General features: G+C 41.0%; 2 protein-coding genes across 2 annotated transcripts in view; one reads left to right on the forward strand and one right to left on the reverse strand.

Moving 5' to 3' along the window:
- NUFIP2 (nuclear FMR1 interacting protein 2) overlaps positions 1 to 14,630 on the forward strand; it is a 32,366-nt gene extending 17,736 nt beyond the window's left edge. The window contains exons 3-4 of the mRNA XM_032319681.1: positions 3,228 to 3,260; positions 6,070 to 14,630. Coding sequence (XP_032175572.1) covers positions 3,228 to 3,260; positions 6,070 to 6,122 — 86 coding nt within the window. The 3' untranslated portion in view covers positions 6,123 to 14,630. The remainder of the gene's footprint in view (positions 1 to 3,227; positions 3,261 to 6,069) is intronic.
- Positions 14,631 to 15,577: 947 nt separating this feature from the next.
- CRYBA1 (crystallin beta A1) lies at positions 15,578 to 21,868 on the reverse strand. Its single transcript, XM_032319682.1, has 6 exons — positions 21,825 to 21,868; positions 20,534 to 20,598; positions 19,148 to 19,266; positions 17,807 to 17,948; positions 16,697 to 16,839; positions 15,578 to 15,820 (listed from the first exon to the last, which is right to left on the reverse strand). The coding sequence occupies exons 1-6, from the start codon at positions 21,853 to 21,855 to the stop codon at positions 15,673 to 15,675; spliced, it is 648 nt and encodes a 215-aa protein (XP_032175573.1). The 5' UTR covers positions 21,856 to 21,868; the 3' UTR covers positions 15,578 to 15,672.
- Between the last annotated feature and the right edge of the window lie 3,615 nt (positions 21,869 to 25,483).

Below are 25,483 nucleotides of genomic sequence, written 5' to 3' on the forward strand. Positions count from 1 at the left end.
CAGTTCAGCATTTCAGATAACGTTGATTTATTTCTTGCTACAAGCTTGGTTGACCATGGCTAATTTTTTAGCTAGGTCATACATCCCTTTACCTTCCTCAAAAAGCATAATCAAATTCACTGCTCCAGAGCCCGTATTTCAGTGTAATAAGACTTTCTTACCATAAGTCATGTAAAATCTATGTTTAAAACCTAAAACCAGGGACACCTGGGTGGCTCAGTTCCTTGAGCAGCTGCCTTCGGCTCAGGTCATGGATCCCAGCGTCCTGGGATCGAGTCCCACATCGGGCTCCTTGCTCAGCAGGGAGCCTGCTTCCTCTGCCTGTGCTCGCTCTCTCCCCCTTTCTCTGATAAATAAATAAAATCTTTTTAAAAAAAAATAAGTAAATAAAATAAAACCTAAAACCGAATCAGGATTAAGCTAAGGAAATGATTTCAATCCATTAAAGAGCTTGGGTGGTTTCAAACAGTTGTATCTTGTCTTTAAAAAAAATTTTTTTTAAAGATTTTATTTATTTATTTGACAGAGAGAGATCACAAGTAGGCAGAGAGGCAGGCAGAGAGAGAGGAGGAAGCAGGCTCCCTGGGGACTCGATCCCAGGACCCTGAGATCATGACCTGAGCCGAAGGCACCGGCTTAACCCACTGAGCCACCCAGGTGCCCATTGTCTTTAAAATTTAAAAGTACTGAAGTACTTCTCTGGACTCTTGAGTGTAGTCCCTCCCCATCTCCTGCACCAAAAAATGATGGCAGGGTAAGAGGCAGGTTGAGGTTCGTGATGGGGGAGGAGAAAAGGAAATGTTAAAGCATAGGTGGGTCAAAAGGGAAAGTTTCGGTTTTTTCAACACAATATAACTAAATACACATTTATCTTTACATTAAACAGACTTAACAGTCGTGAGCACTGAGTAATCAATACATACAGAACTCAGGAATTTATTTGTTGGAAAATGGATTTCTGTACTTTGACTAAAAGAAAAAACATTTGTGTTGGATTAATGTTTTTGAAGTCAGGTCAACCAAGGAAAGGCTGATCTTTGGACTTCTTAAAATAAGCCATTCTGAAGTACAGAAATGTTTAGGATAACGGCTCTAAAGACCATTTCAACTATTCCTAATTGTCTGAAACTAATAGAAATTAGAGTGATAGATACGAGTGTCATGACTAGAATAACCTTCCTGCTTTATCTTCTTTTTTCCAGATTAAATTGATCACAATTCTCTCCCCTTAGACCTAGGAGATGGGGGTTTTCTTGCCAATCTTTGGATGGGTATCTGTCTAGTGATTTTTTTTTTTAATATTATTTATTTGACAGCGAAAGTGAGCACAAGCAAGGGGAGGGGTGGGGGGGGAGGGAGAAGCAGACTCTCCACTGAGCAGGGACCCCAGTGGCAGGGGCTTGATCTCAAAACTTGAGATCATGACCTTAGCCCAAGGCAGACGCTTAACCAACTGAACCACCCAGGTGCCCCTGTCCAGTGATTGAAAGCCCATAACGTCCTTCTATGCTCTTGGACCAAGTGATAACTAGTGTATTATTTCCCAGGTTTTGTTTAATCAGGCATTTTTTTTTTAAGATTTTATTTATTTATTTGACAGACAGAGATCACAAGTAAGCAATGAAGCAGGCAGAGAAGAGGGAAAAGCAGGCTCTGATCCAGGACCCTGAGATCATGACCTGAGCTGAAGGCAGAGGTTTTAACCCACTGAGCTACCCAGGCACCCCTAATTGGGCATTTATTGTGATACCTTGAATGCAGTGTTATCTGTATAATTAGTTTGAATAATTAACCTATTGTTCCAAACATAAAATTCTGACAAATGTTCAAAACTTAAGAGTGAATTTGATGAGGGATAGAGGGGAGCAGGACAACTGTGATATACCCTTCTCTGCCTCCATCCATAAACATACAACAAAAAAATAATAATTTGAGATTTATACACTTTTAGCCCTGGGGAGAGATTATGTTGTACCTTAACTATGACCCATGTCCAGATATATTCTATCTTACTGAGCTCCTGTTTTATTTTTCTTTAACTATATTTGGCCACTGATAAATTGTGTGGAATACAATTACACAAAATCCAGTTATACAGAAGAAAATCTCCTTTTTGTCTTAAGATTAACAGTTGTATGGCCATGGGAAGAACACTTATTCCATAGTCATAGTTAGGTTCATTCCTGTTACTCTGTAGTCTTTGTTTACATTGTAAGCCGAATAGAATATTTCCTTTCAAGATACTGTAATTTCTATTTTCCTGTTCTTTGGTTCTTGTGATATAGTAGTCATCTATTGTCTTACTCATCAAACCTTCAAATAAAAGCCCTCTGTGAAGCTTTCTGGAATGCTTTCAGATAGTATTTTTCTTTGTATGTCACTCTAGTTTGGTCATTTGCATATTTTCTTTACTGTAAGTTATCAAAGTAAGCATGTTGTGATCACATTTCAATGGAATTAGAGCAGATGAGGATTTGTTTACTAATAAATGGGTATGGATTGGCATTTTGACCTTATGGATTAAAAATAAGAGTAGGTGTGGTTTGAAGAACACAATCGCTTCCCTATAGCAGAGAGTTAAGTAAAATTTTAATAAGGCCTGTTAAGCATCATGTTTAATCAAATTTGAGGGCTTTATTCAGAAGACTTTTGGGTACCATTAGGTTATGATGGATTGCCAAAAAATACTTCATTTTTTAAATAACAGTGAGCTGTTACAAAAAGTGCAACTTTAACTATGTCATGCTTCAGCACATCTTCACTATTTGTATAGATAGAATTGCTCTCTTGGTAGTTTAATTTCAGTCGGTAATTCACTTTTTTTTTTTTTTTTAAGATTTTATTTATTTATTTGACAAAAAGAGAGCACAAACCGAGAGGGAGAAGCAGGCTCCCTGCTGAGCAGAGAGCCTGAAGCAGGGCTTGATCCGAGACCCTGGAATCATGACCTGAGCTGAAGTCAGGCACTTAACCAACTGAGCTGTCCAGGCGCCCCTATAATTCACTTTATATTATCAACTTAAGGCAATCTGAAAGACACTTCATGAGAATTCCAAGAAAATAAGAATGTTTTGTCTAAGATTTAGTAGAACTATGCCATTTCAGCCCTACCTCTAGCCCAGTCTAGGATTTTTAGGTTTAAAGTGAAAATTATAGCTTTAAACTTTGCTCTACAAAACTTAGTGTATAAAATAATGTTGTGGGTTTGTTTTTTTTTTACTTTGCAGAAATGGAATCTGTTTGGAATTTGCAGAAGCAAGGTAAGAATGGTTAGGTTACCTAAAATGTTAGTACTAATGACTTACAGCATATGTTATGTTTGGGTAGGAATAACATAAACAGTGACCCACCAAGGAAATAGGCTTTACATTTTGAATTATTTAATAACTGCAATTAAAATACATTTGCTACCATACCAGGATTGCTAAACATGGGATAACACTGTAAAAGAAAAGAGTATATGAAAATACTCTTCATCTGCTAGGTGAAGAACATGAATTTTTGCCCCCTCTGATTATGAAAGTAAGACAACATAAATATTTTTAATGTAGGAAACCAACATGAGTAAGTGTTTCCACTTATAGCCAGTCTTTATCTGTATTTGTGTGGTAGACAAGTGGTGTCTAAGAACTGAAGTTCATAGTTCAGAAAAATACTGGCTGTTATAGAAGCCTTATTTGGGCTGTATATTATCTGAAATAGTAGATGGTTAAAAATCTAAAGAACAGCAAAGTAGCTTCCTTCATGAACCACATGTATAAGATGTGAATAGCAGGAAGGCAAAGGAACTGAATAATCCACATCTGGATTGTTTGGAATTTTCAAAAAAAAATCAAATTGGGTTATCCTAATTGTGTGCTTTCCTAAATATGTTAAAATGTGGTAGCTGTGGAATACCTGAAATAAGGTAAGTTTCAGTCTGGAGAACTAGTCACTAATAGATTTGGGCTTTTGGAACCCTGTAACTGAATTTCATCCATTTCCCATCCACTTGGCTAGCTAATATAAGTGAGAAAGGTCACTGTGTAAGCTAGAAGGTGGCAAGATTAAATGTACATTTCCTTGGGGGCACGTGGCTAGCTCAGTTGGAAGAGCATGGGGCTCTTGATCTCAGGGGTGTGAATTAGAGCCCCACGTTGGGTGTAGAGATAACTTAAAATAAAAATCTTTAAAAAAAAAAAAAAAAAAAAGGTAGGTTTCCCTGATTTCCAAGGATTGCTCCTCCTCCCATCTCTCTCATACTTAGGTCAGGTTTTACTTGTCTAACACAGCTGTGAAGATAACTAGCAAGCTCCTGAATTATTTTGAGCTGCTTTCTGTGTCCCTTTTTATTCAAAGGCAAATGAGAAAAAGTTAGACTAGAAAATATACTCTGCAAAATTAGACTTCCTATATTTACTGTAAAATGGCTATTACTTATTAAGAGCTAGCATTATCTTCATGGCAGGTTGCTAGGGGATGGCTGTTACAGTCCTAGAAGGGATATTATCTCTGCACTAAATTAGATTGACTATTAGGCTCAGGTGAGCTTGAGATCTTTAAAGTTATTTTTAGGCCTTTATACTTTTCCATTAGGTGACAAATTTTACTGGTTTCCTATTTTGTATTAAAAGCATGTATTACTTTTAAAAGTTCTTAGGGGAAATGGTATGTAATGAAATTAATGCCTCTCCAGTAGAGGGGGAGCATACAGCTAAATAATTAGAATTTAGAATAGCACCTGAATCTCAGCTTATGCACATTGCAGAGAATAAAGACTGGGGGTGCTATGGGAAATTGGAGGAAGAAAGAAGTCATAATTAGGACTGAATTGATAGTTTTCCAATCTTAACTGGAAATTTTTGGTGTTAGATGTGCCTCAAACAGTTCCTTATTAGTCCATATTGGTTAAAGTTAATTTTGACTTCATTTCACTGAGAACAAAAGTTAATAAATCTGGGACGGCTGGGTGGCTCAGTCATTAAGCATCTGCTTTTGGCTCAGGTCCTGATCCCAGGGTCCTGGGATTGAGCCCTGCATTAGGCTCCCTGCTCAGCGGGAAGCCTGCTTCTCTCCCTCTCCCATTCCTTCTGCTTGTGTTCCCTCTCTCTGTCATAAATAAGTAAAATCTTTAAAAATAATAATAAATGAATCCAAGTGTTTATTTTAGTATTGGATTATGAATGATTTAAGCTTTTATAATTGGGAGAAACACATAAATCCTTTTTATTTATTTATTTTTTTAAGATTTTATTTATTTATTTGACAGATCACAAGCAGGCAGAGAGGGGAAGGGAAGCACTGAGCTGAGCAGATGTGGGGCTGGATCCCAGGACCCTGGGACCATGACCTGAGCTGAAGGCAGAGGCTTTAACCCACTGAGCCACCCAGGCGTCCCCACGTAAATCCTTTTTAACTGAACTCAGCCCCTCTCTAATCTGTAGGAATTGAAGCCCTCACTGGCTAGAGGACACTGTTGCTAGAAATCCTTTGGAATGCCGAACTATTGGGTCCTAGAAAAGTAGATCATATGTGTGTCAATACAAAGAAGTGGTCTTAGTTTTTTTTTTATTATTATCTCTTTTTTTTTTTAAGAGGGGGAAAGAGACTTTTTTTTTTTTTTTTTTTTTGGTAAGATTTTATTTATTATTTGTGAGAGAGAGCGAGCACAAACAGGAGGAGAGGCAGATGGAGGGAGAAGCAAGTTCCCCCTGAGCAGGGATCCCAAGGCAGGGCTCAATCCCAGGATCCTGGGATTATGACCTGAGCCCAAGGCAGACGCTTAACCGAGCCACCCAGGTGCCACGAGAGAGAGAACTTTAAGCAGGCTTCCACACCCAGCGCAGAGCCCAAGGTGGAGCCCAAAACAGGGCTCAGTCTTAACCCTGAGATCATGACCTGAGCCAGAATTGCGTCGGACACTTAACTGACTGAGCCACCCAGGTGCCCAAAGAAGTGGTCTTTAAATTGTGTTTTCGTAAAAAAGGAGGCAGCTAAAATGATGATGGCTATTTGGAATATGGGTGGGCTTTTTGGCATTCATCAGACCTTATTTTTATTTATGTTTCTATTTCTTAACCTTCTCTCCAGATCCCAAAAGGATAATCACTTACAATGAAGCCATGGATAGTCCAGATCAATGAAGGACCAGACTGCCTATTTGTAACCTTTCTGCAGCATTAGAGCCACCGTTCATGGGGGACACAAGGCTTTTATGCTCCTAGATCTTCAACGCAGCAGAGGAACCATAAGTAGAATCACAGGATAATATATACAAATATATATATATACATATATATATATAGTTATTTAAAAAAAAAAAAGGCAACTGAAAGTAATTAGACTTCTTAAGGAATCAAATTTATTTCAAGAGACTACACAAGGTTATTTAATCTCCGGTACTGAATAGTTTTTTGTTTTTTTTTTTTGTTTTGTTTTTTTTCTTCTGTTAGTTTTTGTTTTTAAGTGTGAATGCAAGTGATTAATGAATACAGACTTATTAACAAGCGTGGTTCTAAAGTTCCTGCTGTCATCAACTTGGGCAACAAATGACCCACTGGAAAGGCAAATCCACTTAAAAGATCTCTGTATCTTGTTCTGTGACTAAAGTGATACACTAATCACGGGGAACCCAGAATGATTCACCATTTTCCCCCACTCCTCCCTTGATCTTTTGGTTATACTTTGAGCCCTGCGAGAATGCTGGATAAAAATGCCTTGAAGTTTGCAGGGGTGTATTTTTTTCTTTTTTTCTTTTCTTTTTCTTTTTTTTAGCGAATATGATTTGCATGTCTTGCCAGGAGTTGAACAGCCTCTATGGGGATGTTGGGGAAATATTTTCTTTTCCTTTTATTTTTTGTGGGGTGGGAATAGGGGAGGGCATTGAAGTTCTAGAATTCTGGAATAGTTGGTGGTACACAGTTCACTTGGCTTTGGTTACATATTGGACTTCAACAAGTGAAGAACCCATGAGTGTCATTTAAGGAAAAGTTACAGAGCAAACAATTGGCTTTAGATATTTAATAGGAGAAAATATTCCTTTGCCCATATTTTAATGTAATTGTGTAAGTGGGAGCAAAAATATATTCTGCTTTTCAACTGTAGGTGCTCCAGACTTGCTCTCTGTCACTAACACTAAATGTACTGTTTTCCTTGTTTTTCATTGAACATCTAAAGAGAAACTTCTGTACCTTTCTGTAAATTCTCTTTTAATTTCTCAGAAATATCTAAAAGGGGAAGAAAAATTTCCATGAAAATTACAAAACTTTTCATGTTTTTAGCCAGTGAGGAGGTAATAAACCCTGCCTATAGAAGGTGTTTTCATGCAAACTATACTTCTGAGCTTATTAGCTTCTAATTATATCTTAATAAATATATTTTATTACTAGAGCAAAATGGGTTTTTTAAGGAAAATAATGTGAAATTCTGGAAATTTTCTTTTGGGCAGAGAAGAGCATTAGCCCTGTCTTATCATCACATTGCCATCCTGTTGCACTGCAGCTTGTATATAGCATGCTGAAATAAATTTTTTGTGTGTGTGCAGAAACTAAGGGTCCAATTTAAGATTGGGTGATGTTAGTGGCATAAAAACAAGTTCTCTGGCCTGACATAGCATCACATTACACACACACACACACACACACACACACACACACACACACACAGAAATTAGTATATCCATGTATGTCAAATACAGGTTAAAATAGCAGGGCATTTATATAGAGAGGTGTAGTCTTCTAATAAAAGTAGACTGGATCCCTTGGGGTATTTGGGGGAGAAGGTACCTACTTTTGCTCAAACCGTTTGCTTAAGAAATGTCCAGTTTTGAGCGACTGTAGTATGGATGAGTTTTCTTGTTTTGTTGATTATTTGAGACTTTTAACAAGTAGTTTGTGAAAGAAGCTGTTGGGCTCAACATAGAGTAGAGAAAATATCTTTAGTCTGGATTTCTGCCCTGCTTAGATTTTTAAAAGTATAAGCATGGATTGCCAATTCCACTTGATGTAAACAAAACTTTTTATACATAATATATATATATAATAACTTATTGTATCAGTCCAGGTTCAGAAACTTGTGGTAGGCCAGTTCCAGATAGTTTCATTTCACCTGTAAACTGTATCACTTTTACTGATATTGTAATTTTCAAATGTATAATATGTTTACAGATGTGCCCTGCATTTAGTCTGCCTTGTTCCTATTTTGATTTTTGTTGAGTCTCCTGCCTGCTTGCCAAAAGCTAGGATGCTTCAGGCCCATGTACAATTGAAAGCAGAGGCATCCTTGAGCTTTAAAGCATTGAACAAACTGGAAATTGCAACATACCACATACTGAAGTGAAAGAAGTCTGTGTTTTTGTGTTTTTTTTTTTTAAATAAAAATTTTCAAAAAGTTAAAAAAAAGAAATAAGGTTGATTAAAGGACAAAAAGGCTCCAGTTTGTTTTATAGGTTTTAAAGTTCTGCTGTGTGTTCAATTGCCTTGTGTAACCACTTGTCGCCTTAGGGCCAGATTCCCCCTGCACCTCCCCCCTTTTTTAAATGTCCATTTTGCTTGCCTGGAATTTAAAAGCTCTTCTGTCTCACAACTCACAAGAAACTTTCTGGGTTTGTGACATAGAGGTTGAATGAATATATATATTTAAAAAGAAAAAAAAAAAAACCACCAGCCCCTGTCTGAATTGGGCTTTTTAATTTAGAAGCAACGCTTAAAAAATACCTTTAGAATAATCTCTTGTTGCTTTCCTACTTCCCTTCCATATAGCCCTCAGGCCTCCATGTTTAGAGAAGCCAAAAAGAATGTATCCCTTATCTGTTTGTCCAAAGGTTTTTGAGAGTCTCACTTCTGAATGAAACAATGCAACATTTCACCTTGATTTTCTCCACTGAAATTTCCTTAATTATATGGTTAGAGGTATATAGTTAGGAATGTCTCTTTCTGGGAACCCTAGTGCCCCATCATATTAAGTCAGTATTTTTGGGCATTGGGTTAATGGACTTAATTGCCTAGGTACAAGCAGGACTTTGGGACAAATCTCCTTTGTGCTGTTTGGTAACACTTGCCGCAATCTTTCTCCTTAGGTCCTCACACAATTCCTTACAGAGCACTTATTAAAAAAAATCTTAAGAGTTGATCTGTTTTCTGATTATTTTTGTGTAAGCTTCTAAACAAACTTCAGCTGTGATTAATTTAGCACATTTAAATAACATTAATGTGTTATTGTTTGGTATAAAGAATTTTCCTTCAACTCAGAGTATTAGTACTGTAGCATAAACCAAATACAGTCTAGAGGGGATTTTTAACATCCCTCCATTATAAAGACTGAAAAAGGAGTGTGTATGTGTGTGTGTGTAGTGTGTGTGTGTGTGTGTGTGTGTGTGAGGGACAGGGAGATAGTAAAATTAGTAAGTGAATGTGTGTAAGACATTATATTAGTATTCAGAGAATGAACTTGTATTTATTTTGTGCCATTTGTTTTCATTACACAGAATAAAAGTCAGGTGGTTTTAATTCTTAGAAGGGTAGTATTTGAAAAATGGCACTAAGAATGAAATCATGACCTATTTTTTTAATAGCTATGAAGATACTAATTATGGGTGAAGATTTCTTTTTAAATCTGTCTTGATTGTAGGCTTCTGTGTCAAACATACCACTCTTATTGTAGATGTCTAGAATAATTCCCCTTCCTCACAAAAGACAGGGTGTATTTATCTTTCTCTTTATTCACCCCCACTTTGCTGAACTGAAGTTAATTGCATAGCCTTTCCTCTGACTTTCTTAGTAATGAACTTTGACGTAAAGTATATTTACAGCATCTGTAGTTAGCCCCGCCTCCTCCTTTCTGGGAGGGGATAGACAATAATTAGGAATTTGTTAATGACAGTTGTTTTTTCTTCGAATAAATGGCTGGAGATGGTATCTCCATTTTAGAATTTTGCTGTTGTTCTTAATCACCTGCTTATCTACTCATTGAGAATTTGCAAAAACTTTATAAAGGATAAAAAGTGCTGCATTGGTTTTTCAGATAACAGTTTCTAGGGAAAATATGGAAAACCTCAGTTATGAGTATTGTCCACAGTACAAAATGTGTTTGGTCACAAAACATTACCATAGCAGTGGTAGATTCATACTTGGTTTAGTCTTGTTGCTAACCCAACTGGAGGCCTCTAATGGCTTATCTTGAAAACTTTCAAATGCAAAAAGCCATTTAGTGTGAAATTTGATGTCCTATCCAATGGCCACAGGCAAGGAAAACTGGAAGAGGACTTACTTTAAATTGTTAAGTAAGGAGGGAGTCATTTTGTCAAGGCTATTTTCAGAGAAAAAGGTTTGAAAGTCCCATTTCCAAGGATTAGGAGTATAGTTACACCACTGGGCCATATCCTTGATACATGATCCTTGTGTACCTATGCTAACTGCAAAATAGACTAGTAGGACAGGTACATATTAGGGACAGTTTTTATAATCAGGTCTGTTACATGACGATGTTGTACTAGTTGACTTAGATTCTGACTGGGCAGTGTCCATTGATAATCCAGAACTGAACTGCTTCATTTTGAAAGGCGTAAGATTTGCTCATCTTTTCCTTCCCAAAGTATTGATACTTGTTTAAAAGGGAGGGTCAGAGAACAAATATATATAATAGCTGCTCCAAGTTTGCAGATGCATAGGTTATCATTAGTTCTTAATAGTGATGTTATTTTTATTAATGTGATTAATCAGCAGAGCACCAGGATTATTTTATGGTGAGAAAGATGGGCTTATGCTTTGAGTATCTTAAAATGTTCTTTTTAAGTACACTTAAAAATCTTTTCAGATACGTGAGAGCCAGGACCACCCTGGGTTGGTTTAAAGAATGATAAATCATTGGCTCCCCTCAAGTGCACTGCTTTACTGAGTTTTAAATTAAATTTCACACTGTTTTGCTACTCAATAAGAATAAATAGAATTTTAAGTTGTCTGGGTAATAGAAACACCCGGTGAAGCATGAATGGTACGTTGCTTTTGCATTACTGGGAGTGTCAAATGGCAGTTATGGGCAAGAAACCTATGGAACAGCCATCCTCACGTGTTGGGATTGCTGATTCAGACTTCCCTATTTACCCATAAAATTTTGCTTATGTCCAGAGTTCTGAAGCCATTTTATAATACTGCAGTATCCCTTTTCTATAGCCTTACTAAAATAGCTACAAACATATTCCAGTTTATTTTCACTTTCATTGTATATCAAAGTTTATACAGACCAAGAAACCAACTTGAGGTAAATTACATAGCTTTCCATATACCCTTTTTTTTCCTCAGGTGCTAAACAAAGGCTCCCAAAAAATGGATACTGCTTTAGTAATGTCTTTTATTCTTAAACATTTCTTTTGCTAGATGTAAAGATTTGGTGTTAAAAATGGTTTTAATATGTAAATATGAGTGAATGCCTTTAGTTTGCCCCTGTTTGTCTATTATTAGTCTATTTCATTTATCCTCTCTAGAGGAGGATCCTTTCATAATCTTGAATACATTTCATTAGGAGTTGTTGCATTTCTTAGAGTGAAAATACAACTGTTTTCTGTCTTGGATTAATCCTGCTGCTGCTATGAGAAACTGAAAATCAAGAATGTGATGCACTTTTTACATTACTATATACCATACCTTTATAAGTTGCTTTGAATACCTTTCCTGTAGCACAGCCACTAACAAAAGTGAATGAATTGAAATTTTTTCTTCAGGAGGGAATCAGTACAAATAAACTATTTATGGTATTGGCCTGTGAAGGGCAGTAACTTAGGAAAATAAAAATTGTTAGTATTACACTTTTTGGCCTTAAAATGTCTTCTACTACTGAAAATCTTTTAAATCTTAGTTTTGTTTCTCTTATTCCCTCTCTCTGCCTCAAAAAGAGGGTTTGGGAAGAATGGTTTAAAGGAAGTATCATTGGTTTGTTGCTGATTTATCTTGTAGAAAGAAAAACAATTGTCTACTATATAAGCTGGGGAGTTTTTGTTTGTATACAGAGGGGAAATAATGCCATCCAGAGCCAATCAGATTTAGTGTAATCAAATTAATCAAAACTCAACTATTCTGCTTCTCCTAGTATGTTTTTACTTAGCAAAGATAACTTGAGTAGGAATGCTACTTGACGAGAGGAAAAGTCATTTCTCAAGCACATACCCAAACTTGAAGGAGACTTAACCCAAAATAATGGAGGAGAAAACACCAAATGGGGTGGAGGAATATGAGAAAGATAAGTGGTCCAAAGCTATCTGGTTATATTTTGATGTTGCCAATATTACCAAGCCAAAATTTTAATTTGCTTATTTAATATGTTTGTTGGCCAGAGATCTATTTTTATATCAATGTGCCTTGCATGTATATTTTAAAAAGTTTGGAAAGGCCATGTAGTAATGCCTGAGATAGTTGATGGTTCTTAACCACCTCACTAATTTTTATGCAGTATGAAATGCTCATTCTATCGCCCAACTGGTGCTCTCTGTTTAAAGTTATAGATCTTGTCACAAACTGGAACTATTTTATAAACTGGGGAAGTGATTTAATTTACTTTTTTTGTTGTTTCTTTTTTTGTTCTTAATCTGTTAGTGGCTGTTCTGTAGTGGGAAATAGTAAAAGGATTCTTCACTCCCGTTCCCTACCCCCTCAGCACCTTCTTCAAGTAATGTGATGACACCATTTCTTGTGTGCTTTGAAAAAAGTTTCAGCTTGCTGTCTCCTTTAGTGTTATTAAAAAAAAAAGTGTTATAAAAAGCATTGTTTGCAAAATCTAGGGAGATAATGGAGTCCACTTTAATTTGGAATTCTTTGTGAGCTATTATCCAAGTTACTGGCTCTTTCCAACTAAAAATTTTTATTGTTAAAGCACCTTGGCTTAGAAAATTTTAAGTATATATGTCTGCAACAATTGTCTCAAAATAATGAACTGTGCAATTCTTGTCATTAAAAAAAAAAAAAAAAAAAAAAAAAGATCTGAACTCTCCCTAATGTGACTTGTTAGTTTCTCTGTATTTCCTGCCAGTGTAAATGTGAAAAGCTTTGCTTGCATTACGTTTTAGAAATGCATTTTGCACACTCGAATTTTGCTGAAGCTCCATGAAAAGGTTAGATCTTAGATGAATAAAGCTATGCACATGTTTTGAAAGTTTAATTTGTGTGTCATTACCAAAAGTGACCTATCCTTATTACCTTGCTGTTCTTAGCTTTACCATCATTAGAAACGTGGCTCAAAGTAATAGTTCTGGGCTAGCTCATCAGTAGAACTAGAAGAGCGGAAAACTGGCACCTAATTTAATAACCTTCAGTTTAAATGAGAGCTGGGCTTGTATCTACTAAAGGGCTTTTCTTGAAACAGGGCAGTTTTATCAGCTTTACAAACTTTTGGATGCTCTTACTTCCTCGTGGAAACTTTGGTTTATTTGATCAAATAGAAATGGGAGGTAACTCAAATAGGAGGGGAGGACCTTTGCCACATGGAGTTCTTTGACAATTCTGTGTCTTAAGCCTGGTTTAAAGGTAGGATAACCATTTTCCCTTTATTGCTTTAGTATATGTTTGGTTTTTCTGAATGAATGACTTAAGATTAGAATCATTCAGCTGTTTAAATATCAAAGCACAGGTTGTTTTAAAGATAATGTGTATCTTTTAAAAATTGCCCAAGCTGATTAGAATAACGTTTAGAAACTGGGCGAATTTGGTTAAACTGCTGCAGTCTGCATGTACTAAATAGCTTTACTTCACATGGATGTGTACTTTTAACGATTGTGTAGATGTACTGGCCAGGTTTGTCAAATCTTTTAAAAGATTGTTTTGTAATCTCCTTAGAACTTTTATAGAAGAGGCTAAATAAGTAGAAGATAATAATGGTATTTTCCCCATGCTCCTACATATAAAAGAAATATTTCTGATTTGTACTTTTTTTTCCCTATGTTGAAAGGAGGGTTACTTCTCTATCATCAAGTGTGCTCTTGAAGTATGTTGTTGACTTTGAAAACAGCAAAACCCTTCCTTCTGAAAGTGACAGTCAAAAACTAAATCTAGTAGTCAAGATTGGTAATGTAGTCCATCGTGCCTGGCCTTAAAAGAGAAATGAGGGACTGTAGCATCATCTTAGATGGCCGTGGCTGGTGGCTACTCCTCAGCATCTGTCAGTAGTTCACTTATGTTTAGTCTTAGAGCATGTTGAAGGAGCGAAGTAATTTCTGTGTCTTGTGTGCACCAGCACTTAGGAGTTGTGTTACCTCTTCTTAATCTGCGGAAAGGATAATTAGTGGACTACAATTATGTTGGAGGATGTTTTTCCTTCCCTCTCCCAATTAAAAAAAATTTTTTTTCAGTGTTTGTTTTGCCCAGTCAGAAAGATAGGCCTTTTCTAGATAAAAGAACAATGGCCAGAAATTTACCCTTTTGCTAATGCTTAGGTATTTGCCATAGCTGTTTCTGATGTCCTGGGTTCTGAGGAAGCGTCAGTTACACGATGATCTTCCTTTATTGATGTCTTACTCCATGTTCAGTGTTTTAAAAATAATATAAATTACAAACACTCTACATCCATACCCAGATTTACTTATTTTATCAGAAAAAAACCTTGAGAAATTTGTAGATCAAATTAAGAGACAATTAAGTGTACATTGTTGAATAAAAAATTTTAAAGTTTCTGAGGTGTTTGTGTTATCTTTTGTGTGCTTTAAGTTTTTTAAGAATCTGAAAAGTAAGATGGTGAGACATAATGATGATACTTTTTCAAAGGGTCAAATGTACAAATTAAATCTTAAGTGTACCATGGTCATATGTCATTGTATTAAGACAAATCATACAGGTTACCCAAGTGCTTAGAATTGGCACATTTGTTTAAAAATGAGCCGTGGGAATAGCTATCCTACTTTTTTTGCATGACCATTGAACCTTGTGTTCTTAACAATTGAAATAAGCCAAAACTGAGCTCAGCAATTAAGCAACTACAAGAAGTGGCCAAAATCTTGGATTTATTCGCAACTTTATGTAGAAATCCATGGCAATGCATATTTGAGAAATTTCCCAAGTTTGTATAGCATTGATTTGTCACAAGTTGAAAAAAAAATCAGTGCTAACATCAACATATTAGAGTAGGGAATGAGGGGAGGAGATGTAAAAAAACATTTATGGAAAGTGTGTCTGCCACTATATAGACAGGTACATTTCATATGCTTTTATGTTTGAGTTGGAATAATTTCCTTGGCCTGGTGAGTGACTTGCAAGGATACAAAAGGGAATTTGGGGGTTCACTGAAGTTTGTCTTTACAAATTCTCAGTCCCATAGGTGTGATTTATATAAAAGGATGGTGGGATACCTGGGGTGCTCAGTTGGTTAAGCCTCTGACTCTTGGCTCAGGACTTGATCTCACAGTCGGGAGTCTGAGCTCCCTGCTGGGCGTGGAGCCTACTTAAAGGGGCACCTAGTGGTGTGGTTAAGCTGCTGTTTCCGCTCAGGACCCTGAGTTGAGACTGAGCCCTACACAGTAAGCTTGGAGTCTGCTCAGGTTTCTCTTTCCTTCTGCCCCTCCCTCACTTTTTTTCAAGTCTTTGAAAAAAAGAAGTAGTTAATTCAGTCTACACACTTTTTCTTTTTTAATGACATTTATTGTGGATTTCAGCAGCTAACATAAAACTCATTCTAGATTGCTTAGCAAGGTTTCTCTTACTTGGAGCTTTTAATCCACTACTGTTGGATACGGCGAATTGATTGAATCTGCGAAGTCTGGGCGTGAGAACCCCATTCTCTCCAGTGTTTATAGTCTCCTCCATGATGGTCACATTCCAAGATATATTGATAACCACGGTATCCAGGATACTGGTAGCAGACCCAGCTAGAAAATCCAAAGCACATTAGATTATTAAAGCTAGTTAGGAACACGGTCAGTACCCTAAAACCTGAGTGTCTTTTCCTCAGCACAATTGGTACAGAGTGCTTTTCACCTTGGAAAACAACAGTCATCCTGAATGTACCAGGCACTATTTGTGAGCATAATATGGCGACAGCTAGTCGAAAATCAACTTTGATTATGAGAAAACGTAAAAGGGTGCCTGGTTGGCTCAGTTGGTTAAGCGTCTAACTTTTGATTTTAGCTCAGGTCATGAGCTCAGGGTCTTGGAGATGGAGTAACCTAGTCAGTGGGGAATCGGCTTCCCTCTGCCCCACCCCCTGCTTATGAGCATGCATTCTCAAATAAACGAATCTTTTTATTTTTTTAGAGGTTTTATTTATTTGACAGAGATCACAAGTAGGCAGAGAGACAGGCAGGAGGAAGCAGGCTCCCCGCAAGCAGAGAGCCCAACGTGGGGCTCGATCCCAGGACCCTGAGATCATGACCCGAGCCAAAGGCAGAGGCTTTAACCCACTGAGCCACCCAGGTGTCCCTAAATGAATCTTTTAAAAAAAAAAAAAAAAAGATCTCTGCCTACTTGTGATCTCTGTCAAATTAATAAATAAAATCTTAAAAAAAAATAAAAGAGTAGTCAACGTAATTCCATAGAGAAATATTTGAGAGGGAAAAAACTGACCTTAACTGAGAGTTGGTACCAACAACTTGAAATTTGAAAATTAATAACTAGAACGTGCCAGTCAAATTAGTATACTAGTGTATGAAATCTGATAAGATGTACCATTGATGTATTAATATTTACAAGATCTACATTTGCAAGAGTTACTTTGAAATGTGCCCCAACCCTGTTTTTGCACTTACGCCCCACATTGTATCTTCATGGACCCAACTTCGTTGTTGAACCAACCCATGGCTTGCAAGGAGGGGTAGTCATCACAGATCTCCCACTGGCGTCCAATGAAGTTTTCCTTCTCAAAGATGGTAATCTTAGACTCCTTATGATTCTGTAATTCAGAAATTTTTTTTTAAGTTTTTTTTTTTTTAAATATTTTATTTATTTATTTTACAGAGATCACAAGTAGTCAGAGAGGCAGGCAGAGAGAGAGAGGGGGAAGCAGGCTCCCCGCCGAGCAGAGAGCCCGATGTGGGGCTCGATCCCAAGATCCTGAGATCATGACCTGAGCCGAAGGCAGAGGCTTAACCACTGAGCCACCCAGGTGCCCTTGTAATACAGAAATTTTTAAGAAATCATTTGGTACCAGTGTTAACGACTGTCTTCTTAATTCTTTATCTTTTTCCAAATTCAAGATACTTCTGGTTTACAGATGGGAGTACATGATCATTGATTGTAAAAATATTTCAGGCAATATAGAAGTAAGAACTACTCAGTTCTGTCTGGTCAAATGTAATAACCATAACATTTCAAATGTACAAATAACATGTAATACTATGGGGCAACAAAAGGCGACAAAGAAAATAGAGCAGGAAAAAATACTTGAAAAACACAGCCAACCAAGGGACTAATATTCACTAATGTGAGAAAAGATCACAGAAATGAATAGAAAAAGTAAGCTATGTTGTGCTTGTGTGCGTGTACTGTGTTGGAAACAACCTAAAGTCCAGTAGGGGATATGAATACTATACAAGCATTAAGGCAGAGACTAACGTGTATGGAGTACAAAGACAGGCAAAACTAACTCTCACTAGTCACCCTACTGCACTTTTGAAGATCCTGGGCTCTTGAGTATCCACTTCCTGCCACTCCTAGCTTAATAAAAATACCTTCTACTAGGGAAGAACCAAATGGCAGATTTAGAAACAGAGGGACCAGTGTTTTTCTTTCCTCTTTTTACTGTTATCCTTCCTGCTGCATTTCAGCATAACTGATGAGAAGCAGCAGTGTCAGTCCATATGCAGCCTCTCTTGCCCCAAACCCCCACATGCACAGAGGTGAAAAATGCAGAGACTCACAGCTGAACAGATGGGGCGGAAGGACATGAGGCGCTCAATGTGGTAGGCATTACTCCCGCTCCAGGCGTCCCAGCGAGGGTATTCTCCTCTCTCCAGGATAAACTGTTGCCCACAGAAGCTGGTATGCTCATAACCAACCCAGCTGCCAAAGACAAGTTGTGGCGTTTGTTCATGGTGTTCGGAGCCTACGTGGCCTCAGGGAGAAGGCATCTTTTGTTTTAGATGTAAAATATCAAGCCAGGTCCAACAGAGCCAAGTCACAAGAGGTGGGAAATGAGCTGGTGGCTACAGGAATATGTACAAATATTACAAAATGTAATATTTGTTTTGGGATTGTCTACTGAAAGGGTTTGCCTCGCTGACCTGAGTCATGTGTATGAGCAAAGTCAGTCTAAAATGTTATTTCCTTTCTCTCCAGGTTACCTTATTCTCTACTTGGAGCTCCAGGTCAGGATCTAGTGACTGACTATTGCTTTGGTTCCAGCCAAACCCATTGGCTTCTTCCTAAGGAAGCAAAGGGATGAACAGGCAGCTGATGGGCTACTAGTCTCTTGTTTCCTTTTAGCTTTGTGGGTTCTCGCTCCTGCTGTCACACCCCTATTCCTCATTTACTAAAACACCTTCGATCAATTTTTCACAGCCAAACTTCAGTTACTGGTGACGCCTTAAAGTATTTTACTCCCTTTAAAGGGTTAGCTCAATTTGATGGCCCACAACTTGTGCAAAGCCCATTTTGCTTTGGCCAAAGGAGAGTCCTTTCCATGTGTTTTCAGGCCGATGGTAAAGGCCTCAACTATCCTGCCAGAGTCAGAAAACAAAACAAAGAAACAAAACAAGAAACTCCTCAAAAATTAGCTGGGACCCAATATGACTCTCACGTCCTGGGGTTTAGTTCCTTTTTACACAGAGAACTTAGGGAATTAGCTGGAAAGAGGTTGCAGTTTGACGCTTTCCTCTATTTTCTGTAGGCAAGACAAACTGAAGGATCCTGTGGCTATTCTGGGAGAACAGGTATCAGCCTGTGGGCTCTAGAGACCCGGATCTGATTACTGGCACTGCCCCTCCCCATGGTCTACATTTCTTTAATGCACCCCCACCACCACCACCACCAAAGTGAGTACCAAGCGACTAGGAACCTCGTGTTCCTTCTAGATTTGAGTTACTAAATTACACACACAGTGATTGCTTTTGAGATTACTGCCATAGGGAGGCCTCTTTCCCAGAACAGATTAGAATCTGGCGGGGGGAGACATCTTTCTTCCCTGATCCCCACCTTTATGGCCCCATTTCTACAAAGACCACAAACAAGGGCCCTGAGGTCCTGCTGAGGTCCATACTCACGCGCCACATTCCACCTTGAGAGACCGGACGTTATCAAAACTGCGCTCAGAGACATTTGGGCAGGAGCTGGTGAACTCCATCCTCTTTCCCTGGAAATTCTCCTGGTCGTAGATGGTTATCTGAATGGAATTGAACGGGGAAACAGAGTTAGAAAGTGGTACATCAGGAAGAACGGAAGCCCCAGTCAAGAGCTTGACTTTTGTCTGACCCTGTGTTTTCCATCACTGGCTGTAGCCCAGGATGTCTGGTAAGGTCTCTTCCACTACAGAGAGGATAGGACAGGGCTTGGATTAATATCACTGGTTGGTGGTGTTTACAGGCCCAGGCTAGGAATGAAGTATGGGGATGAGTTTATGACAGGAATCGTTTGCCAGGAACAATACCTGGCCCAGTGAAAAGGATAACGATAATTCCAGGCCTTGTTGTAGATTATTTCTTATCTTCTCCAGCCACATTCACTACAGAAACTCATGGTGTAAACCAAAAATTGTGATCAATCCCTTTCATACCTTGAACTAGAACTTGGCTCTTGAACCTGGCTGGAGGACAAACTCCCAAAGCTGTGAACTGACCCTCAGAGTTGACCCAGTGAAGAAGGTAGGAGTGTTGAGGAAAACAGCGAAAAGCTGAGGATCAGCCATTTCGGGTAATGGTTACCATCAGTCTCAGGTTGGGAGTTGGGAGACCTGGGTTGGGATCTGGTGGAAAATCTGTCATTTCTGGACCCCAGCTTCTCCACGGCAGCATATTCCACTCTGGGCTGCTCTATTTTTTAAATTCTTTTTTTATTCTTATTTTACTTTCAAGAAATCTCTACACCCAACGTGGGGCTCCAACTCACACCTCCAAGATCAAGTTGTGCATGTTCCACCAATTGAGTCATCCAGGCACCCCTGGGCTGCTCTGTTTTAAGATGATTTTCGGAGCACCTGGATGGCTCAGTTGGTAAGCATCTGCCTTCCGCTCAGGTCATGACCCCAGGGCCCCCGGGATCGGGCCCCCTGCTCAGCAGGGAGCCTGCTTCTCCCTCTACCTCTGCCTTATGCTCCCTGTGCTTGTGCTCTCTCTCTCTCTCTGTCAAATAAATAAAATCTTTTTTTTAAAAAAAGATGATTTTAGTAGTGTGGAGGAGAGGTGACCTAGAATACGAAGTATCATCTTCCATACACCGAGGGCTTCCAGGATCATCCTGTCAGAATGGGGCATTCTGAAAGATCCTTCCTGAGACAACATCTGGATGTTGGGTCAACCCTTCCCCTAAAACTGCTCTCTTATTGGTCGGTCACTGTCCTGTGGAAAAGCACAACCCTGGGACCTGCTCACAGCGCCTCTCATCCCCTGCCTTGGGGGACTGCTCACTATTCTACCTGACGGGGGTGAACTTACCTTCCATGGCCCCACGGACCCCGGCATGGGGTTGGTTTGAGCCATCTTGGTGGTCGGAAGGGTTTCTGGAAGACAAGACACCCATTGGTGACATGGCTTCTGGGGGACAGGAGGTGAAGTGACAGCAAAGGAGGAAGGAAAGGGGGCTTCAAGTCCAGTAGATAGAGTTGGCCTGGGGTCCTGGTTTTGCCTTCCATGAGCTGAGCCTCCGTCGTTTCCCCCGGCAGAGCTTCCACGTGCAGTTTCGAGGGGATTCCAAGTAACAGTGCAGGTGACGTGCGGCCCAGGCCGCGTGACCTCTTGGTTTATGTGGCTGTTGCGCTCTTGCCTGCCTCCAGGTAACCCCCGTGGGTGGCAGCACTGCATCTGTCTCACCCACCCCAGGATAAAGTCCTTGGTGACTGACCCTCCAGTCCACACGCAGCATGGGGTCCCCTCTCCACCCGGCTCCTCACAGCCCGTTGCCAGCTGGCCGCGCGCGACCCAACCGCCATGGCCTCCCCGGGAAAGATATATGACTGCTCTTGCTCTGTGGTGACTTGCTTTCTTTCCTGGGGTCCAGCACTCATTGGAGCACCTCCCTCTGTCTCTCTTTTGAAGGTGGCCTGGGGGAACACCTCAGGGGCAGGGCCTGGGTCTCCTGACGGAACGGATGCAGCACCCTGTTGGGCCCAAGTCCGGGCAGTTCGGGGTCGAGGGAGAGGAGGGGTGGCGTTGGAAAAGCCTTACTGAAGGGAAGCGTGCAAGCAAAGGGGGCTGATACTAGTGAAAACAGCGGCTCTGTGCCAGGCCCTGTTCGAGATGCTGGGTATGCATTTAATACACTCAAGCTCGATACCAGGTCTGTGAGGAAAGTGCTGTCATCCTCTCCATTTTACAGGTGAGGATGCTGAGGCCCATCGAGGTCAGGTAGACAGGAAAGATGGTAGCCAGAGGAAAGGCAGGAAGGATGGGAGGGAGGGAAAGACGGAAGAAGGCAGGCAGCTTTCTTGGCCCCAAACAGCCATCTGTAGCCCTTCTTTCTGGCTGGTCTCAGGCCCAGGGGCTGATGCGTGTGCCACGCTCTCCAATGCATCTTTCCATTCTGCACCTCTGACCCCCCGGACTTCTCCCTCTGCCCTGGGAGCCTGTTCATTTCTGGGATCGCCATGCACCCTCTCAGCCCTGATGGCGAGGCCAGGGCTCACTGCCATAAAAATACTCCTCTCCAGGTGCCAAGGGAAGGCTGCCTCCCCCAGAGTTCCCCACTCTTCTCCAGCCAGGCCAGGGCACCCTGTGGGGCCTTACTCACCCAGCTCCTGCTGCACGGTCTGGGTCTCCATCTGGTGCCACTTCCTCTGCGGCTCTGCTCTTTATAGCCCTGTGGCTGAGGGCCTCTGGCTCTGTCAGCACTCTGCTTTCCCTCAGCTTTTGTTCCCCCTGATCCCCAGAGCTTTGGTGGCTCAGCCTGCTGGGCAGGCATCCCTCAGGCTTTTGTTTCAACTGGGGAAACAGAAATCCAAAGAGGCGCTGCTGCTGTGGGTGAGGCCGGCAGCGGGAGACCTTGGCCCCGGCTGTGGTCTTGATCTTGAGGTGAGGAAAGGTGTCTGTGTGAGCGCCGGGCCCCTACCCTTCTTCAAGGTCCTCATGCTGCCCTGGGACCTTCCTCGGACCCATGTCACGGCCGACACATCAAAATGCACCTCATTTCCCACCCACGATGTACATTTTTTGCTCTGAAGAAAGGGGAAAGGACCATAAAAATTCTGAACTTTATTAGGACCCAAAAAAAGGGGGGGTTCGCTGTGTTCTCAGGAATCTTTATTATACTATATTTATATAGAAATCTGATTAAACTGATGAATCGCAGACCTGTACCCCTGAAACAAATAATAAATTATATGTTAATGAATTGAATTTAAATAATAAAAAAAAGAAATCTGTAAGAATTGAATTCAATGAGGGCCGATCAGTGGACATGAATCTCTCTGTGGTGATTGTATTAAATATTCATTTTAATTTTGCAGTTTTATTTTAAAATTTGGGGGCCAGTGAGTCTTTTGGGGTTCTTAGTATATGGTTTTAGGACCTTGGAAATCTCACAGGCCCAAGGTACTATATGACTCCAGTACCCAAAAATCTCCGATGATCTCTCCCAGAAAGTTCAGAATATTTGGGGAGAGGAGTGCAGAGGAATCATGGGTTTCCCCAGGAGCCCCAAGGGGTGAATGTGTTGCTCAATTTTCACAGCTGCTGTGAGAAACAGGGGTGAGGAGGGCTTTGAGGCAGGCAAACATGGGTTCAGATCCCAGCTTTAACCAGCTAGGTGATTCTGGGCAAGTCCATCTGCCTCTCTCAACCCTGCAAAAGGAGATAATATCGACCTGACACGTTCTAGGTTCATTACCGTAGCTTGTCGCCCTCCTCTTTTTCTGGTGACAGATACTGTAGAAAATTCCATAGCAGCTTGGAGAGAGGAAGAAACTTTTCCCAGGGAAGTTCTCCCAATCCCTCTCTGCCAATCAGGTCCAGCCTGTGACTCAAGATTGGTTGGAGAACCAAAACCCAGGGGGCGAGTTCTGATAGAGTCACAAGTATTTGCAGATTTGGGCAGACCATCCAAACATCTAGGTCCAAGGCTGAGCACAGAATGCCACCCTGGATGTTTTTGCTGCTTGATTAATTGGTGATGTCTGGATCAATGGCTGGCAAGGGACAGAGTTGCATTGGGGATCATGGTAGGCACTGGCTGGTGGCCGTGCAAGGGATTAAGGGACCAGCAGTCCATGGCTGGTGGTTCTTCCTTACCTTTCCCTCTGTTCCTGCACAGAATTGGGGTCTTAGGAAAACACCTGTCGGGTCATTTGTTCACTCAGTTGTTCCCTGCCCCCTGGACTGGCAATGTACTCTCGTGGCATCCCGTACCTCTCCCCCTAAGTGCATTGGTGACGCTGTAGAAAATACTTTAAAAACTACAAATACTGGGCTCCAAGGAGGGCAACTGAGACACTGGGGGCTCAGGTAAAGGACAAAACTTCTCACAGTATATTTGTCTGTACTTTTTGAGTTTTGAACAATGTGAACACAGTTATTATCAAAAAATCACTCAAGCTATTTTTGAAAAGAAAAAAGCTGAATTGCTTAATTTTCTGGCTCTTCCACTGGACTTCGTGCTCTGGGAAGGCAGTGACTTCCTCTGTCTTGTCATTGTATCTTCCGTTCTGGGCATAACTCCTAGCTCGGAATAGGTATGTTTTGAGTGAATGGATGTATAAATGAATGACATCCAATGATAAATGAGGCTTTGTACCCCCGGGGGCACAGAGGTAACCATGAGATAGTCCTGACCCTCATGACAACTGACCTGCTTGGGTTGTGTTTGTGCTCTAAGTAAATACTCTCAGCGTCTTCATTTGGGACTTTATGTCCCATTTAAGTGTCAGTACAACAAAGACTGATGGAGCCAAGTTTTACTTTTTCCAGAAAAGTAGGGCTCTTATGTTTGATCGAAAAGCCCAAACACACACACACACAACTATAGTGCGAGTAGGGGAGGGGGGCGGGAGTCCGGGTTTTTGTGCCACCCATTTACGAGTATCGATCCAATATGGCGGGAGTCATGAGCAGCCCCAGGCTGTCCTCCTCCCACTTTCCTCAACGAAGCCTGAGGAAGCAGATCTCCAGCTAATCGTTATGCTTCCCGGATATCACCTCCATATTGGTAACCAAGTTCTCTCTCCGGCGTAGATTAGGAAAATACTGTCTACTGAACTCACTGCCGTTGGACGGAGGGAGAGCAAGGCCTCAGGGTAGCATCAGGCACTCAGAGCTCAATAAATGCCAACTACGTTATCGATGATCCCAAGTCAGACATCATCTTGTGCCAGATTCTCACAGACACAAGTGGGAGCAGCCAGCAAAGAACTTAGAAAAATGCATCAGATGAACGTTTTCTTTGAATTTGGAGAAGACCACCTTCTTTCAGTTTTTCTTTTTTCCCAATAACTTTGTTAATATAGGGTTTTTGTTGTTGTTGTCGCGTGTGTTTGTTTGATTTTAGCAGTACATTCTGTCAAATTCTCTGAGGCCCCTGCTCTACTGGGGACATGGATGGTGAACCGTGTTCTCGGCCCACCTACTCGTGAAGTAGGGGCAGCTGGCGGTCCAGCGGGATGGGCTGTTGAGTCGAAGGTGAGGAAGGCCCTTCAGGGGAACGAGACAGCCCTCCAGATGTCACCTGCTCCGTTTAAACTGCGAGCTCCTCAAGACTAGGGCGGCAGCCTACACATGGAAGACACTCAGTAGAATCTTCTGGATGGCTTGGACCTCTGGCCTTACCTCTGGGCCCAGGGAGCCTCTCAGGATGAGGCCCAGTGCAGGAGGGGTGAGGTCATGGGGCCAGGGCAGCCCCTGGACTCAGCACTTTGTGGCAAGAGCATAATGGGGCTGACCAGGCGGCTGAGCAGCACTTCTGTTGTTTGGAAATAAGCAGGATGGGTACAAAGCAAAGGGCTCAGTCAGCGTTCATCCAGCACCTACCTCCCCCACAAGGGGCTGCTTCTGGGGGACCCATTTTGCCCTTGCCCTAGCAGGAGAGATAGGGGGCCTTGCTGGGCCTGGGAAGGCACAAGGGCTGGCAGAGAATGTGGGGGGCGTCCTGAGCCTCCCATTCTTTCTGAGCACTTGCTTGGGGCCCGTTCCTCTGCATCCAGGAGCAAAGGACACCCACCTGCTTGGGACACTGTTGTCCTGAGGGCCAGCCCCCCTCTCGGGCTCCCTCGGTAGGTAGCTGGCTCGAAGGCATTTCAGCTGGGTTTGGTCTCACTGAATTTCATGACACTGTGGCTGAAGTACTGTCTTCTCAGCCGAAACCCCACAAAACTTAGAAAACAGATACAAGGATGGGCCTTACCCTGCGGGCGACCACCAAGCCCGCTCTGTTCCCCACAGCCCAGTGGCCCAACCTGGTCT

This window comes from Mustela erminea, chromosome 18 (assembly GCF_009829155.1).
Source record: "Mustela erminea isolate mMusErm1 chromosome 18, mMusErm1.Pri, whole genome shotgun sequence".
Taxonomy (NCBI): Eukaryota; Metazoa; Chordata; class Mammalia; order Carnivora; family Mustelidae; genus Mustela; species Mustela erminea.

Excerpts from the sequence above, each read along its gene's own strand:
- CRYBA1 (XM_032319682.1), bottom strand. The coding sequence starts at position 21,855 with ATGGAGACCCAGACCGTGCAGCAGGAGCTGG. Across the intron at positions 19,267-20,533 it reads GGTCCGTGGGGCCATGGAAG|ATAACCATCTACGACCAGGA; the intron begins GTAAGTTCACCC and ends AATTCCATTCAG. Across the intron at positions 16,840-17,806 it reads TCCGCCCCATCTGTTCAGCT|AATCATAAGGAGTCTAAGAT; the intron begins GTGAGTCTCTGC and ends TCTGAATTACAG.